Source organism: Balaenoptera acutorostrata, chromosome 14, assembly GCF_949987535.1.
Source record: "Balaenoptera acutorostrata chromosome 14, mBalAcu1.1, whole genome shotgun sequence".
In the NCBI taxonomy this organism is placed as follows: Eukaryota; Metazoa; Chordata; class Mammalia; order Artiodactyla; family Balaenopteridae; genus Balaenoptera; species Balaenoptera acutorostrata.
The window spans coordinates 28,928,136-28,940,901 of NC_080077.1; the positions used below are offsets into that span (position 1 = coordinate 28,928,136).

The 12,766-nt window shown below is 45.1% G+C and overlaps 1 protein-coding gene across 1 annotated transcript in view; it reads right to left on the reverse strand.

Annotated features, from left to right (window-relative positions):
* Positions 1–3,183, reverse strand: part of MYB (MYB proto-oncogene, transcription factor) — a 35,209-nt gene extending 32,026 nt beyond the window's left edge. The window contains exon 1 of the mRNA XM_057527948.1: positions 2,912–3,183. Within this exon, the coding sequence (XP_057383931.1) occupies positions 2,912–2,934 (23 nt within the window). The 5' untranslated portion in view covers positions 2,935–3,183. The remainder of the gene's footprint in view (positions 1–2,911) is intronic.
* Between the last annotated feature and the right edge of the window lie 9,583 nt (positions 3,184–12,766).

The following is a 12,766-nucleotide window of genomic DNA, read 5'->3' on the forward strand; positions in this document are numbered from 1 at the left end:
GAAAAAAAAAGTTATTATAATCCTAGCGCTTTTGAAAGGTTCATAGGGAACTCCTTGGAAAGCCCCCCCAAATGAGGTGGCACCCTTGTGAAATATCAGGGATACCAAGAAAACCAGAGTAATCTGAAAGTGGAGTCATAGATTCAACTGAATTTAACTTTGGGGGTTTGGGTGGATCTGGAGATCACGTTTTCAGAACTGAGGACTATTTTTTTTTTCAGGTTTTTATTAGTTATCTATTTTATACATACTAGTGTATATATGTCAGGCTCAATCTCCCAGTTCATCCCACCACCACCTTCCCCTTTCCCCCCCACCTTGGTGTGAGGGCTATATTTTCCCAACCAGTAATTGGACACCACTGTCTTGGCAACAGATCAACACTCAGGAATAAGCAACAAATTCAGCCGCCCATAGGGGGCAGCCTACACCAGGTGAGAGAGAATAGACATCAAACAGGACTAGGGTTCTGGAGGCAAAGGTGCTAATTCTGCCTCCACCTAGCTGCGTGACTTGGACAAATCACTTCCTCTCTCTCACGACCTCAGTTCCTCGCCTATACAGAGGGCTTGGATTTTACTTCTAAGGTATTTTCCAGGACTAATAAGGGATAATTCCACATCTTCCATGACTCTTAAAAATTAAGCAGAAATGTGCAAAGTCAGAGATGTGCAAAAGCAAAGTCTTGGGGAAAACTTGGTGTGTAACTTCCGCAGGTCCTGAAGAGGCCATGAGGGGAGCAGGGCGAGCCCAGGGCTGCTCACACTGTCCGCTCCTGGGTCCATCAGCAGGCTAGGCGCGGGGCTCGCCTTTGAGCTTTGCATGAGATTTCCTCCTTCTAAATTGTCCGGGTCGTCTAAGTAGCATGATTAATTTCTACTAAGGACCTGAAATAACTTTTCCTTTATCTGCTCTGAGAAGATCTCAGACCCAACAGTCAGAAGACTCTCAAAGGCTGATTTCAAGCTTGATGCACCCGACTCCCCACCTGCTAGACCTGGTGTGGTTACAAGAGTACGACTATGAATATTACATTCTGTCAAGGAAACAAACCGTGCAAAGAAACGAAAAAGAAGAGAAGTGTTGGGGGTTGGGAAAAGGGAGGGGAGCGGGAGGAAGTGCCTTGTGGCCGCTACTGTGATTCTAGAAACAGGGTTCAGACTCATTTCGCTGACCTGGTTAATAATCCCTGCCGAGTTGACGTTCGCCTTGCAAGAAACGGCTTAGCGCCCGCAGCCGGGTTTCTCTTCCCCCTGAGGCAGGTTCAAGGCTCCCGCCCCTCCTGGCCGCCTCCCCTCTCCGCTACCTGGGAGCCACAGGGAACCTGCGCGGCCCCGCCCCGCGGGGACAGTCGAGATCTCGGGGCGCGGAGCCTCCCCCGCGTCTCCTCCCAGCACCCCTTCCCAGCTCCCTCCTTCTCCTCTTCCTCCTAGTTTCTGCTCTCGAAAAAATAGGTGACCTCCGCTGCTCTACTGTTAAGTCCCAAGGGCGAAGGTGAAACCACTTAAGGGGCAGCATCCCTGCCCCGCGCGGCCGGGCCCTGGGCGAGGCTTAGGGAGCCAGCGGCCCCCCAAGTCGCCTCCCTTTTTCTCCGGCACCCGGCCATGCCTTGGCGCCGCTCCCCGCCCGGCCAGGCCCGGCCGAGGGTGCTGCAGCGGGGCCCACACCCACGCTCTTTGCAACTTCCTAGCTCTGCAAGAGGACCCGTGCCCGCTGATTCGAAAACAAATAAGTAAAAGAAAATCAAAAAACCCGAGGAAAAGAGGGTGGGTGTACTTTGCCTCCAGGGACTTCTCCCCAGAACCTCCTGGCGAGGGTCCGTCCCGTCTCCCCTCCTCCGACAGGGCGACCTGAGGCTGCAGAGCTGGGCGCGGGGAGGAGCGGCGACCTCGGCCGGGTCCACGTGCGCGCGCCGCGCCGGGACCTCTTGCACAGGGAAAGAGCTCCGGGGGATTGCGTCCCGGTTGCGCGGCAGCGGCCTTGGGTGCTGCCCGCCTCAGTCCCTTTCCGTTGAGTGGCAACCGTGACGGCCGCCGAGCGAGCCCCTACACCCGGCCACCCGCAGGGAGCTCCGGCGCGTCCAGTCCGGAAAGTCCAGAGACTGGTGGAAGCGGGAGCTTCAGCAAGTGACAGTTCAGACCAGTCTTTTCCTCCTCCGCTCCCTATTCCCCTCCTTCCGGCCGAAATGTAAGGGCACTTCATTCAAGATACCCGGCGAGCCTCCCCAAGTGCGGTTGACATGTGCGTCGCGGGTGCGTGTGAGTGGGTGTGCAATGTTTGCTTTAAAAGTAAAAGCCTCCCAGAGAATAATGATTAGAACCTTCAAAACCAGGGCTTAAAACAATTTGCAAATGTAGAGACCCTTTCCTCCCCTACAATCTTCTTTCCAGCCGCCTGTCAGCTGACACTCTTCTTCGCCTCCATAAAGAATGAATGAAATTTACATGAACTACCTGCAGCTACTATACAATCCGGCATTTTCCCTATATCTGCCATATGCTCTGCACTTCCAAGTCCAAACATATCGCAATGCATCCAGCAATTACGCTGCGACTCCCTCGCCGACACCCGCGGCATCAAGCCAGGGACCTAGTGGGCTCCCCGGGACTGGTGGGCACCGCTCTGCCCCCGGCTGGAACGTGCTGCTTTTTTCCCCTAGACAGAATGTACCCCCGTGCAACTTGCAAAATGAGCCGCAGGGCGTGCTTCCCAACGTCCTAATGCATTTCTCGCATAGACTCTTCCATTCATCAGTCCCTCGAGCGGCTTCTGCTGCCAAGGCAAGGGCTCTAGGTCCTCGCAGGATCTGACAGCCCCGCAGAAGATCCGGGAACCATTTCCCACCTGCTCTCCCGGCGCCTGGCGCCCAGCGCGCCCCCGCCCGCGGCCGCCCGCCCGGGATCCCCGTTACCTGTGCCGGGGTCTCCGGGCCATGGCGCGGCGGGCGCGGGGCTCCGCTGGGAGCCGCGGGAACCGCACTGGGCTGCCGCCTCCCGCTGCCCGCCGCCTGCCTGCGTCCTTCCCCGGCTGCGCAGTGGCGCTCCGCACCGTCGGGGCGAAGTTTCTCAGGAGAAAGAGGAGGAGGAGGAGGAGGAGGTCGCGGAGGAGAAGGAGGAGGAGGAAACAGGTTGATATTAAAGTGTAAACTCTGTAAACAGAGATGCCATCAAACAAAGAGCTTTGGACACTCCCCCTCCCGCCAAATCTGGCGCCCCTGCAGTGCGCACGCGCCCTGTCCACCGCCTCCGCGGTAGCCTTGTCTGCCGCCCGCCAGGCTGCCCGGCCGGCGGGGCCGCTGCTTCCTTCGGCTCTCGCGCCGCCGCGCTGCTCCTGGCGCGCTGCGAGGCCCAGGCGGCGCGCGGGCGGATAGCCCGGGGCCAGGGAGGGGCGGCCGGGGGCTGCGGCGGCGCCCTTTGCTGAGCAAACCCCGCTCCGCGGCAGGGGCCGCGCGGGACCGCGCCACGTCCCACTGATGCCTCCTCCCCTCCTTTTCGGTGGCCGCACCGCCGTCGCCCCACTCGCCTTGCTCCTGGGCACCCGAACCGAGCTCGCCGGGCTCTGCCTCACTGTCGCAGGGGCGGCAAGGGGGGCGGGGGGGGTGGGAACTCCTCCGGCATTTGAGATTGGATTTTCTGCAGGGTTTAAAACTCAGCTCCCTGGCGATGGGGCAATGTTGGGTTGGGGGATAGGTAGTAGGGGATGGGAGCGTACGTTTGCATAGGATGTTTGGCTATGTTTTTGTTTTTGTTTTTTTAAATAAAGATCATCTCTAATTTAACTTGGTGACCAAAGACACTTAAGTACGAGTGGGGCTGGAGCTATCACCGCTCACACATGGCGCACCCCGGCGGAGCTTTCACTCTCCACCCAGATCCTGGAGCCAACACGCCACCTTCGCATTGTCACATGCCTTCATTCTCACCGGGGCACACGCCCGGCCCCACCCACCCTGCCCGGCCCAGGCGGCGCCCACCACACACCTCTGCCCATGCAGAATGCAGCGCGCGCCCTGGATTACACACCTGCAAAATCCACAGGGTTCCAAACAGCCCGCCCCCAGCAGAACTCAGGAAACCCCACGTGTGCTTGCATGGTTTTAAAAGTTCAACAGTCTGTGATACGGAGGTCGGTATCCACGTTGAGCATAGTTTACGACTCTTTGTTTTACGAGATAAAAATCACGAAAGACCTTCGTGTTCATCTAACTAGGGGCTCCCGAAGAAGTAAAGGGAGAATATAAGTGCTGAATTTATAAGGATTGATGATTGGGGGATTTTAGGGGAGTTTTAGTTTTACTTCCGTTTATACACTTGTACCATTGGGGATTTTTTTTTTTTTCATTCTCTGTACACACTAATTTATTTTTCCTTTAATCTTATAGGAGTTTGAGACTTCTGCTGACTGGGTTTGTGAGTGTCCCATGTGCCCCGGCAGTTCAAACTTAGCTCAGAAAGCATTTTTCTTACTAAAAAAGCATTTTCTTACTGAAATGAGTCACAATTTTATTAAATGGTGAAGCATGCTTGGTTTCAAGATTTTATCTGGTGTTTTAAACTTTGTTTCTTAACATTGTAATATAGTTTAAATCCTTATCAAAAAGTGTTAGTTTCTAGTTAGGTTTTAACATTCCTTTCTTCCTGAGGGGGAAAAAAAATAACACTGAAACAAACTTATTGTGAGATAATTCAGTTCACAGTCTTGAAAGACAAGTCACTTGCAAGTTAATATATTTTAAAAGCCAACGTTTATTTCTAGTTTCTATAATAAAGTTTCTTTCTCCATATCAAAAATAAACAAATTAAAAAAAATACCTAGAACAAACATCTAGAACCCACCCTTAAAGTAACTGCATCTGTCTTTGGGATTATTATGAATCTAACCGGCATGATTCCCAAATGCTGAGCCTCTTTGGCACAATAAGAGTGTCTGAACCCTTCCCCAAGTGAGTTCACCGCCTCTTTCCCAGGATTTTTAGGAGATGGAAGTGGTCTATGATTCTTAAACTCCTTTTAAGTAGAAAAATACCAAATTCAATTTTATTTCCTTTATTCCCTTTGTGCATCATTTTCATACATGTTGTTTTGAGAATTTATAATATTGTCATTCCCCAGACATTTTGGAGTTTAGGTTTACATTTTTTTCCCTCCTGTGACAAAAATATGGATGGGGACAAATATAGTCTGATAAAGAGTATGCATGCAATGATTCTACTAGGCTAATTTGGGATATATTGCCACCTGATAAGTATGTAGAAGGATAGAATCAAATGGAATTATAAATTCTTGTATGGATGAAAATGTATTTTCAAAGACATTACAGAATATTTACTGTAACTATATTTAGACGTTTCCTTCCTCCACTTATAATTATTACAAATGCATTTTTAGATGACAACATTATATATTTCATTAGTATCAAAATCTTTTTTTTTTTTAAAGATCTGCTGCATCAGTTATTTTAGTGTGGCAGGCCTGGGTTAGATCTAAATTCAGATACAGCCTTTTATTTGCAATGTGCTAGACGGGGGTCAGCAAACTTTTCTGTAAAGGGCCAGATAACAAGTGTTTTAGACTTTTTGGGCTGTGTTGCATATTCTTCTACTTTTCTTTTTCTTTTCTTTACAACACTTTAAGAATGTAAAAACCATTTTTAGCTTGAAGGCCATATCCAGCCTGCAGGCCATAGTTGGACAACATTAAACCAGTGATCCTCAGTCTTTAGAATAAGAATCACTAAGTGTATCCATGAAAAATGCACAGTCCCAGGCCATCCCCCTAGAGACTAGATGATTCCGTAGGTTTGAGGCAGGGCCCAGGAAACTCTGCATTTTTAACAAGTATCCAAACAGTTTTCATGGAAGCTGTCTCTGGATCAGTCATTGACTATCTCGGTATTAGAGTGAAGTCAGGCTGCTTCAAAACACTCTTCCCTCTGCCTGTTGCCTCTCACCACCTTCCCCTACCTCATTCTCTTTCACCTCTCCTGGGCTAAGGAATCAGGCTCTCAAAAACCCAAGACAACTTAGGTCCATGGGAAAGTTGGTGCCAGTGGCCGCTGGGCTGTGGCATCCTATTTCTTCTTCCTTTACTACTAAACTTCAGCCTCATGTTTGAAACTTGAAAGAAAAGGAATCACTTAATCACATGCTCATCATCATTATGATCATCTCCTCCTCCAGAAAGTAAGCACTTAAAGCATTTTATTTTACTCTAAACACTGAGGGGAAGGACTGACAGAAGAAAGATGTATATTCCAGCTTTTTTGCTTCTGACTGCTGAGAAATTCTGGGCACATGGTGGATCTTTAATACCTGTGAGCAGTGTCCCAAAGAAGAATGAGGATTATCAATGGTAGTGACAGACCAGACCCCATGGGCCCCATGTCTCTAGCCACCCACCTTTTCCCACCCCCTCAACCCAATTTGGTTCAGAGCATTAAGAGGGAAATAATTACAGTAAACCACCAAATGGTTAAAGTACAGACAATTCTTGATCATTTCAGTTAATGAATGACAGCTGTAGCATGTAAAATTGAAATCCATAGGTTTGAGATAAACCTCATGTTGGCTCACAGCAAACCTTTTAGTAATAACAATGGGGAAGTGCTTAGTGCAATATGTTTCATAGAGCCTCCATACAGGATGGTGACCAAAAAAATTTTATCCTTAAAGGATTCCTGGGTTTGGCATTTCCTGTTTGTTTTCAATCTCCAGATCTTCATAAAGTTATATATGTATTCCTGTGACAACCAAACTGCATATTTTCATTGCCGTTTGAACTTTGTCTTAAATAAAACGTATGAGGGTTTTTTTGTGTGTGATGTGGGAAGGACATTCCAGAGGAAGGGAAAAGTGTGAGCAAAAGCACATGATGGGGAACCACAAGGCGTATTCCAAGCACAGGGAATAAGGAGGTGGCCAGATTTCCTGGAGCAAGGAGAGTTTTGGAGGCCAGGTCAGAGTGTATGTGTTTTGAATGGAAGATCTACATTATCAGAGCGGTGCATTTGGAAGGTTAATCTAACAGTATCACAAATAGATTGGAGTGAGAAAAAGGGGTAGGAGAAGAGGTCAGTCAGTTAATTGGGCTGGGCTAGGACGGTAACCCTATTTAGAATGGAAAGGAGGGGGCAGATCCTAAGAACACTGCAGAGGCAGAACCTTCAAGACTTAACAACTGATTGGATGGCTATTTGGAGGCACCATTAATAGAAATAGGGAAGTCAAGAGGGGAAGAGAAGTGAGTGCTAAGGAGATTCAAAGAGGAAAGTGAGTTTAGATTTCGGTATGTTAACTTTGTGGTTTCTTTTGGAAGAGATCCGGGTAGAGCTGTTGAGCAGGTGGTAGAGAGTGTGGGATCAGAGCCTGTGGGAGAGGTCGAGCTGGGACAGCGGTGTCCTGGGGCAAAGCTTTGGGAGCCAGTCCTTAGACGCGGACATTACTAAATGCTAAATTACATAAACCTACAATTAAATAGATTTTAAAAGGTAATAAATATTAAAAACTCATCATTTCCTAATTATTTTACTACATTTCACTGTTAAATATGCTTTTGAGTTTATCTCCATTATATCTGCATGATGGAAATACTATGTAATGTATGCGAATGTGCATTTCTTTCCAATTTTGTGTTCAGTGAAGTCGTGTGAGTAGCTTGAAATTGGCTCTGGTTGGAGTATTTGCCCCATAAAAAGTGGCAAATGCTACAATATTTAAGAGTTATCTGCATGAAGGCAGTAATTGTGCTACAGCCTGGCTTTGCTAATAGGCATTTGTAAAGAGAGATGGCCAAGGGAAAGTCTTTGGAGAATATTTAAGAGGTTGAAAGACGAGGTTGAGACTGAGTGTAGGAGCTAGGTGGAGAGACCTGTTGGGAAGTAAAGAAAGTTTCTAGATATATATAAATAAATGTTATTATCTTTTCTTCTTTTGATAGGATTCTGTATTTTATCAACTGACTTTGAAAGGTTTTCCTTTTTTTTTTTAAAGAATGCTTTTTAAAAAATATTTATTGTATGTATGTATGTATGTATGTATTTTGGCTGTGCTAGGTCTTAGTTACGGCACTTGGGATCTTCGTTGCGGCATGCGGACTTCTTAGTTGTGGCATGTATGCGGGATCTAGTTCCCCAACCAGGGATGGAACCCGGGCCCCCTGCATTGGGAGCATGGAGTCTTACCCACTGGACCACCAGGGAAGTCCCGGTTTTCCTTTACTTTGAAAAAAAGTATTTATTGGGCAGTGGCTTTCAAACATTTTGGATCATGACTCACATTATTCTACTCCATTCCATTCCAACCCATTCCATTCTATTGTTAATACATCCTGGTTAAGAACCCTATGTTGTTTTTGTGCCCTGCTTACAGGTCGTGAAGGACAGTTTGAAAATCGCTTCTGAGAGGATGAAGGCCTCACCTCTTTCTGCTTTAAACAGTAACTTTTCCCCAAGTGGCAGTCCTGTCTTTTCAAAGCTTTGGGAGAAAGTCCTCAAAACCAGTTTACAGAAGTAATTTTTCTCCCCTCTCTTCTTACAACTGTTCGTGCCCAATTCCTCCTCCCTCTCCATACTTCCTCCACATGTGTAATAAATGTAAACTAGCAGCTTTCAGAGTCAGTAAACTAACAAGCTTTTATTAATAGAAATTGTAACAGAAACAACAACAGTCACACTTAGGGGCTTATCGGAGTAACGAAATGACAAGGTGGGCAAGGCAGGTCGTCAAACATACGGCAGATGGCAATTTCTCTGAGCCTCGTATTCCAAACCTTCAAAATGCGGAGATTGCAGGAGAGAGCTTGAAAGGTGCTTCCAGTCTTTAATATTCTGTTTTCCCCCAAAATACCTAGGTCTCCCATTTTACCTCTATATACCTGACTATGTTTCCACAGTTTGTTTTTATCGCACCGTGTGAAGCACGAGCTTGCAGGAGGAACGGGGCATTTTGCTAGATGATTCTTGCTCGTTCAAGGCCTCTGTTCCACTCCTATTGTCACCACCTTCTCCTAGGTTATCATTACTTCACCATGAACTACCATAACAGCCCCCCATCAGTGAATTTCTCCTCTATGATCTCTTTCTCCCCCATCCATTCTCAACTCACAGCAAGCGAGTCAATCTCACTCTAACCACTTTTGGCGGTTTAGTCATATGTTAAAATCCCATAACTGACTCCCTAATGTTGAGAAGATAAGACCTGAACTCCTCCACTCGGCATTCCCTGTCTTGAGCTTGCTCTGGCCTCTGTGCCTACTCGGCCTACCCCCAAGGGGTTATGGCATTTAATAACTGGCATGGCTCATGTACCGACCAATCAGAAGGCCTGGCTAAGCACAACCTGTATAGCTCCAGTTGGGCGCACTGGCTGAGTGTTGTTCTGCTTTACAACACACCTCCCTTCTAACCTTATCTCCTGCCACGCTCTGTTCCCTCTGCTTCCTCCCCAAAAAACCATTGGCAATCTCAGGGCCTTTGCTTACACCATGCCTCCTGCCTGCAATGCTTTCCTTCCTCCTCTCTGCTTACATAAGTGCCGCCACCCCTCATCCCTCAGGCCCCGCTGAAGCCCAACCTTTCTTCTGAAATCCTCTTAGACTTCCCTAATCCACAATCAGCATGCCCACCTGTGAGTTGTGTTCATGCCTCTATTCCCTGCCTTTTGTTGAGCATATGGCCTGCATTACCTTCCCTTGATATTTACTTAATTATCTCTTTTCTCTGTCTTTATTTTTTATAATGTGCCTTATCTCATGTTGAGTTTTGATTATAAACTAGAGGAGAGGGGTGTATCTTCTGACTTTCTATATACTCAGTTTCTGGAGCAGGATCTTGAACACAGGTATGCACATAAATGTTTGTGGCACTGTTGACAATGAATGAGGAATTAGCTGGAGCTGTCGTGTGCGTGTGTTGCTTTTTTAAAAAAAAATGCATTAAATGGGGACTTCCCTGGTGGTCCAGTGGTTAAGAATCCACCTTCCAATGCAGGGGACGCGAGTTCGATCCCTGGTCGGGGAAAAAAGATCCCACGTGCTGCGGGGCAACTAAGCCCAAGTGCCACAACTAGAGAGCCGTGCACCGCAACTACTGAGCCTGCGCACTTTTGAGCCTGTGCTTTGGAGCTCATGCCACAACTAGAGAGAAGCTCTTGCGCCTGCTGCAACAAAATATCCCTCGTGCCGCAACTAAGACCCGACACAGCCAAAAATAAATAAATAAATATTTAAAAAATACATTTAATGCTTGGTATTTGGGTGTTAGAGTTTACAACAGGCTTTGTCATATATTATCTTTAATCCCCATAGCAGTTCTTACCTTTCTGCCTATGGTTTTTCCCCTCTTAGATATAATTTTCCCTACTTTTGGGTGTGGGTAACTGAGGTTGAGAGAGATGAAGTGATTTGCCCAGGGTCACCCAGGTAATAAATTGAAGAGCTGGGATTGTTTAAACCCAGCTTTTTTATTCCAAACCTTGAGTTCACTACTCTATGGTAGCCTCCAACTTTTAATTCCTCCCCCTTTACGTTCCTGTAATTCTTCTCAAATTGGATTCCCTCACATGGATTCAATTCTGCCCTTAGGTAAAAGTTGATAACCTTACAAATTATATCAGTACTATTGTTTTAATCTTAGAAGTAGTGCTTTATTTCTAGTATTTATATAGATCCTTGTCCTTTTGGCAACTTGACTCTGGAGCTGTTTTCTTTCAAAGCATGTTTTTTTTTCACATATTGTTTTTCTGAATTTTATTTCTTCCATCTCTATCCTATCATTATATATTTATCTTTATTTATTTACTTTAATATATCTTCATGTAATATTGAATTCCATTCCTTTACCTTAAGGAGCCATCCATTTTGAAACTAGTCATAAACTCAGTGAGTGAATGAGTGCTTATGTCCAGCAAATATGAAAAGCTTTCTTAGTCTTTGTGAAAACCATTCGGTGAGGACTGGCATCTTTTCTAATCACTAGTATGTCTTTCCTCCTTCCTTCTTTCCTTTTCTTTCCCTTCCTTTCCTTTCCTTTCTCCCTCCTTCCTTCCTTCCTTCCTTCCATCTGAACCCACAGTCTAAGAAGATGAAGTTCTTTCCTCCACCAGAACAAGGACAGGGGAATAGCTTTAAGGTAGTTTTTATTTTCTTTGGCCCTTCAAATCAAGTGGGCTACATAATTTAAAATGTGAATGAACCCTGTTGGGATAAAGTATACCATCTCTCTACTTCTTCCATTTAAATTTATTGCTAGAAATATAAAAAAATCTGTGGAAGTGTAAAACCAATACTACAAAAGTTGTGACACCTATAGAAATTATTTATTCTAATTTACTTTTTGGTGTTAGTAGTGGGTCTAAGGAAATAAATAAAAATAGTCAATTAGCTTTTGAAAAATATTAGTCCCCAGAGTTATCTTAATTGCGTTTAAATACTTGTGTTAAGCAAACATTTCACTTTTCATAAAGAAAATAGCCTCTAAAGAAATAGCCTCTAAAGAAAAATAGCCTCTAAAGAAACTATATCAAATTGTTTATAATCTTTTGTACTACAATTATGAAAAAAGTTCCAAAGTGCTAGCCCTGCTGGGAGCTTGGGGAGGCTTATCTGATTCTATTTTAGATTAAAGCGTAACCAAGAGCACTTTTGCAACTGAAAGGCAATATTTTATTTGAAAAATGTTAGGTACACAAAAGTTCTCCTATAACAATTCTAATTTATGTTTTAGTTTAGATTACATATAGTTTATTTTCTGAAAGCCCTATTGGTGCTTTTTCTTTCTTTTAAATGACTGGGAGTTAACGATACCCTCACAGGTCAATTAAAGAGCAATACATATGCAAAATGCTTTTAGAAAGAAGATACTTTTTACCTTCAGACTATTACTTTCTAAAATTCACAATTTGCTATATATCGATATATGAAGTAGGTGTTACTAATGTTTAAAAGTTTTTAAAAATCTCACTGCAATGTACTTAAAGATACCTTTCAGTATGTAAACATCAGAATTTTCATGATGATAATGTTGATTCAAATCCTAAAAGCATTTCACAGTAAATAGGTTTCTTTGAAAATGTAACGTGGGAACAGATTTTATTAATGCAAAATCTGATGCATTTCCAGCGTAGTGGTATACAATCTTGTGCCATGTTATGGGTTTATTGGTTTCTTTTGAAGACTGTCAACAGGTTTTGCATAGAATGACTCATTCCAAAGAACATGCCAAGCAAAGTTTTGAAATCAGAATAGGCTGAGTTGCTGGTGTTCTATCTCAGTGAAAGGCACCACCTCCCTTTCATTAGTCAAACCAGGCACTTGGAAGTCACCCTAGGCTCTCTCTGCCCCAACATTCAATCAGGCACAAGTTCCTGCTAAACTTATTTCTTTAACATTTATCCAAGTTTCCCTCCTTTTTATCCCTTCTACCACCACTTCAGTTTAGACACTTGTCAGCCCCCTGATGCTTTGCTAGCATCCTTAAAAGCCATTTAAGGATGGCTTAAATCTCATTTAGTTTCATTTGCTTAAAATCCTGCTTATAGCAGTGGCTCTGGACCAGAATATCAGGGTCATCTGGACAGTTTTCAGACTACACATGCCTCTCCCACCACCTCCACCAATGTCCCCTTCACCCTAAAAAGCAACCTACCTACAGGGTAGAGATCAAAATCCTTAGCATTACATCTAAGACTCTTAATAGCCTCATATCATTCTTATGCCCTCATAACAGTCCACTGCTCATATGGTACCACAGGGCACACTGTGAATCAATGCCT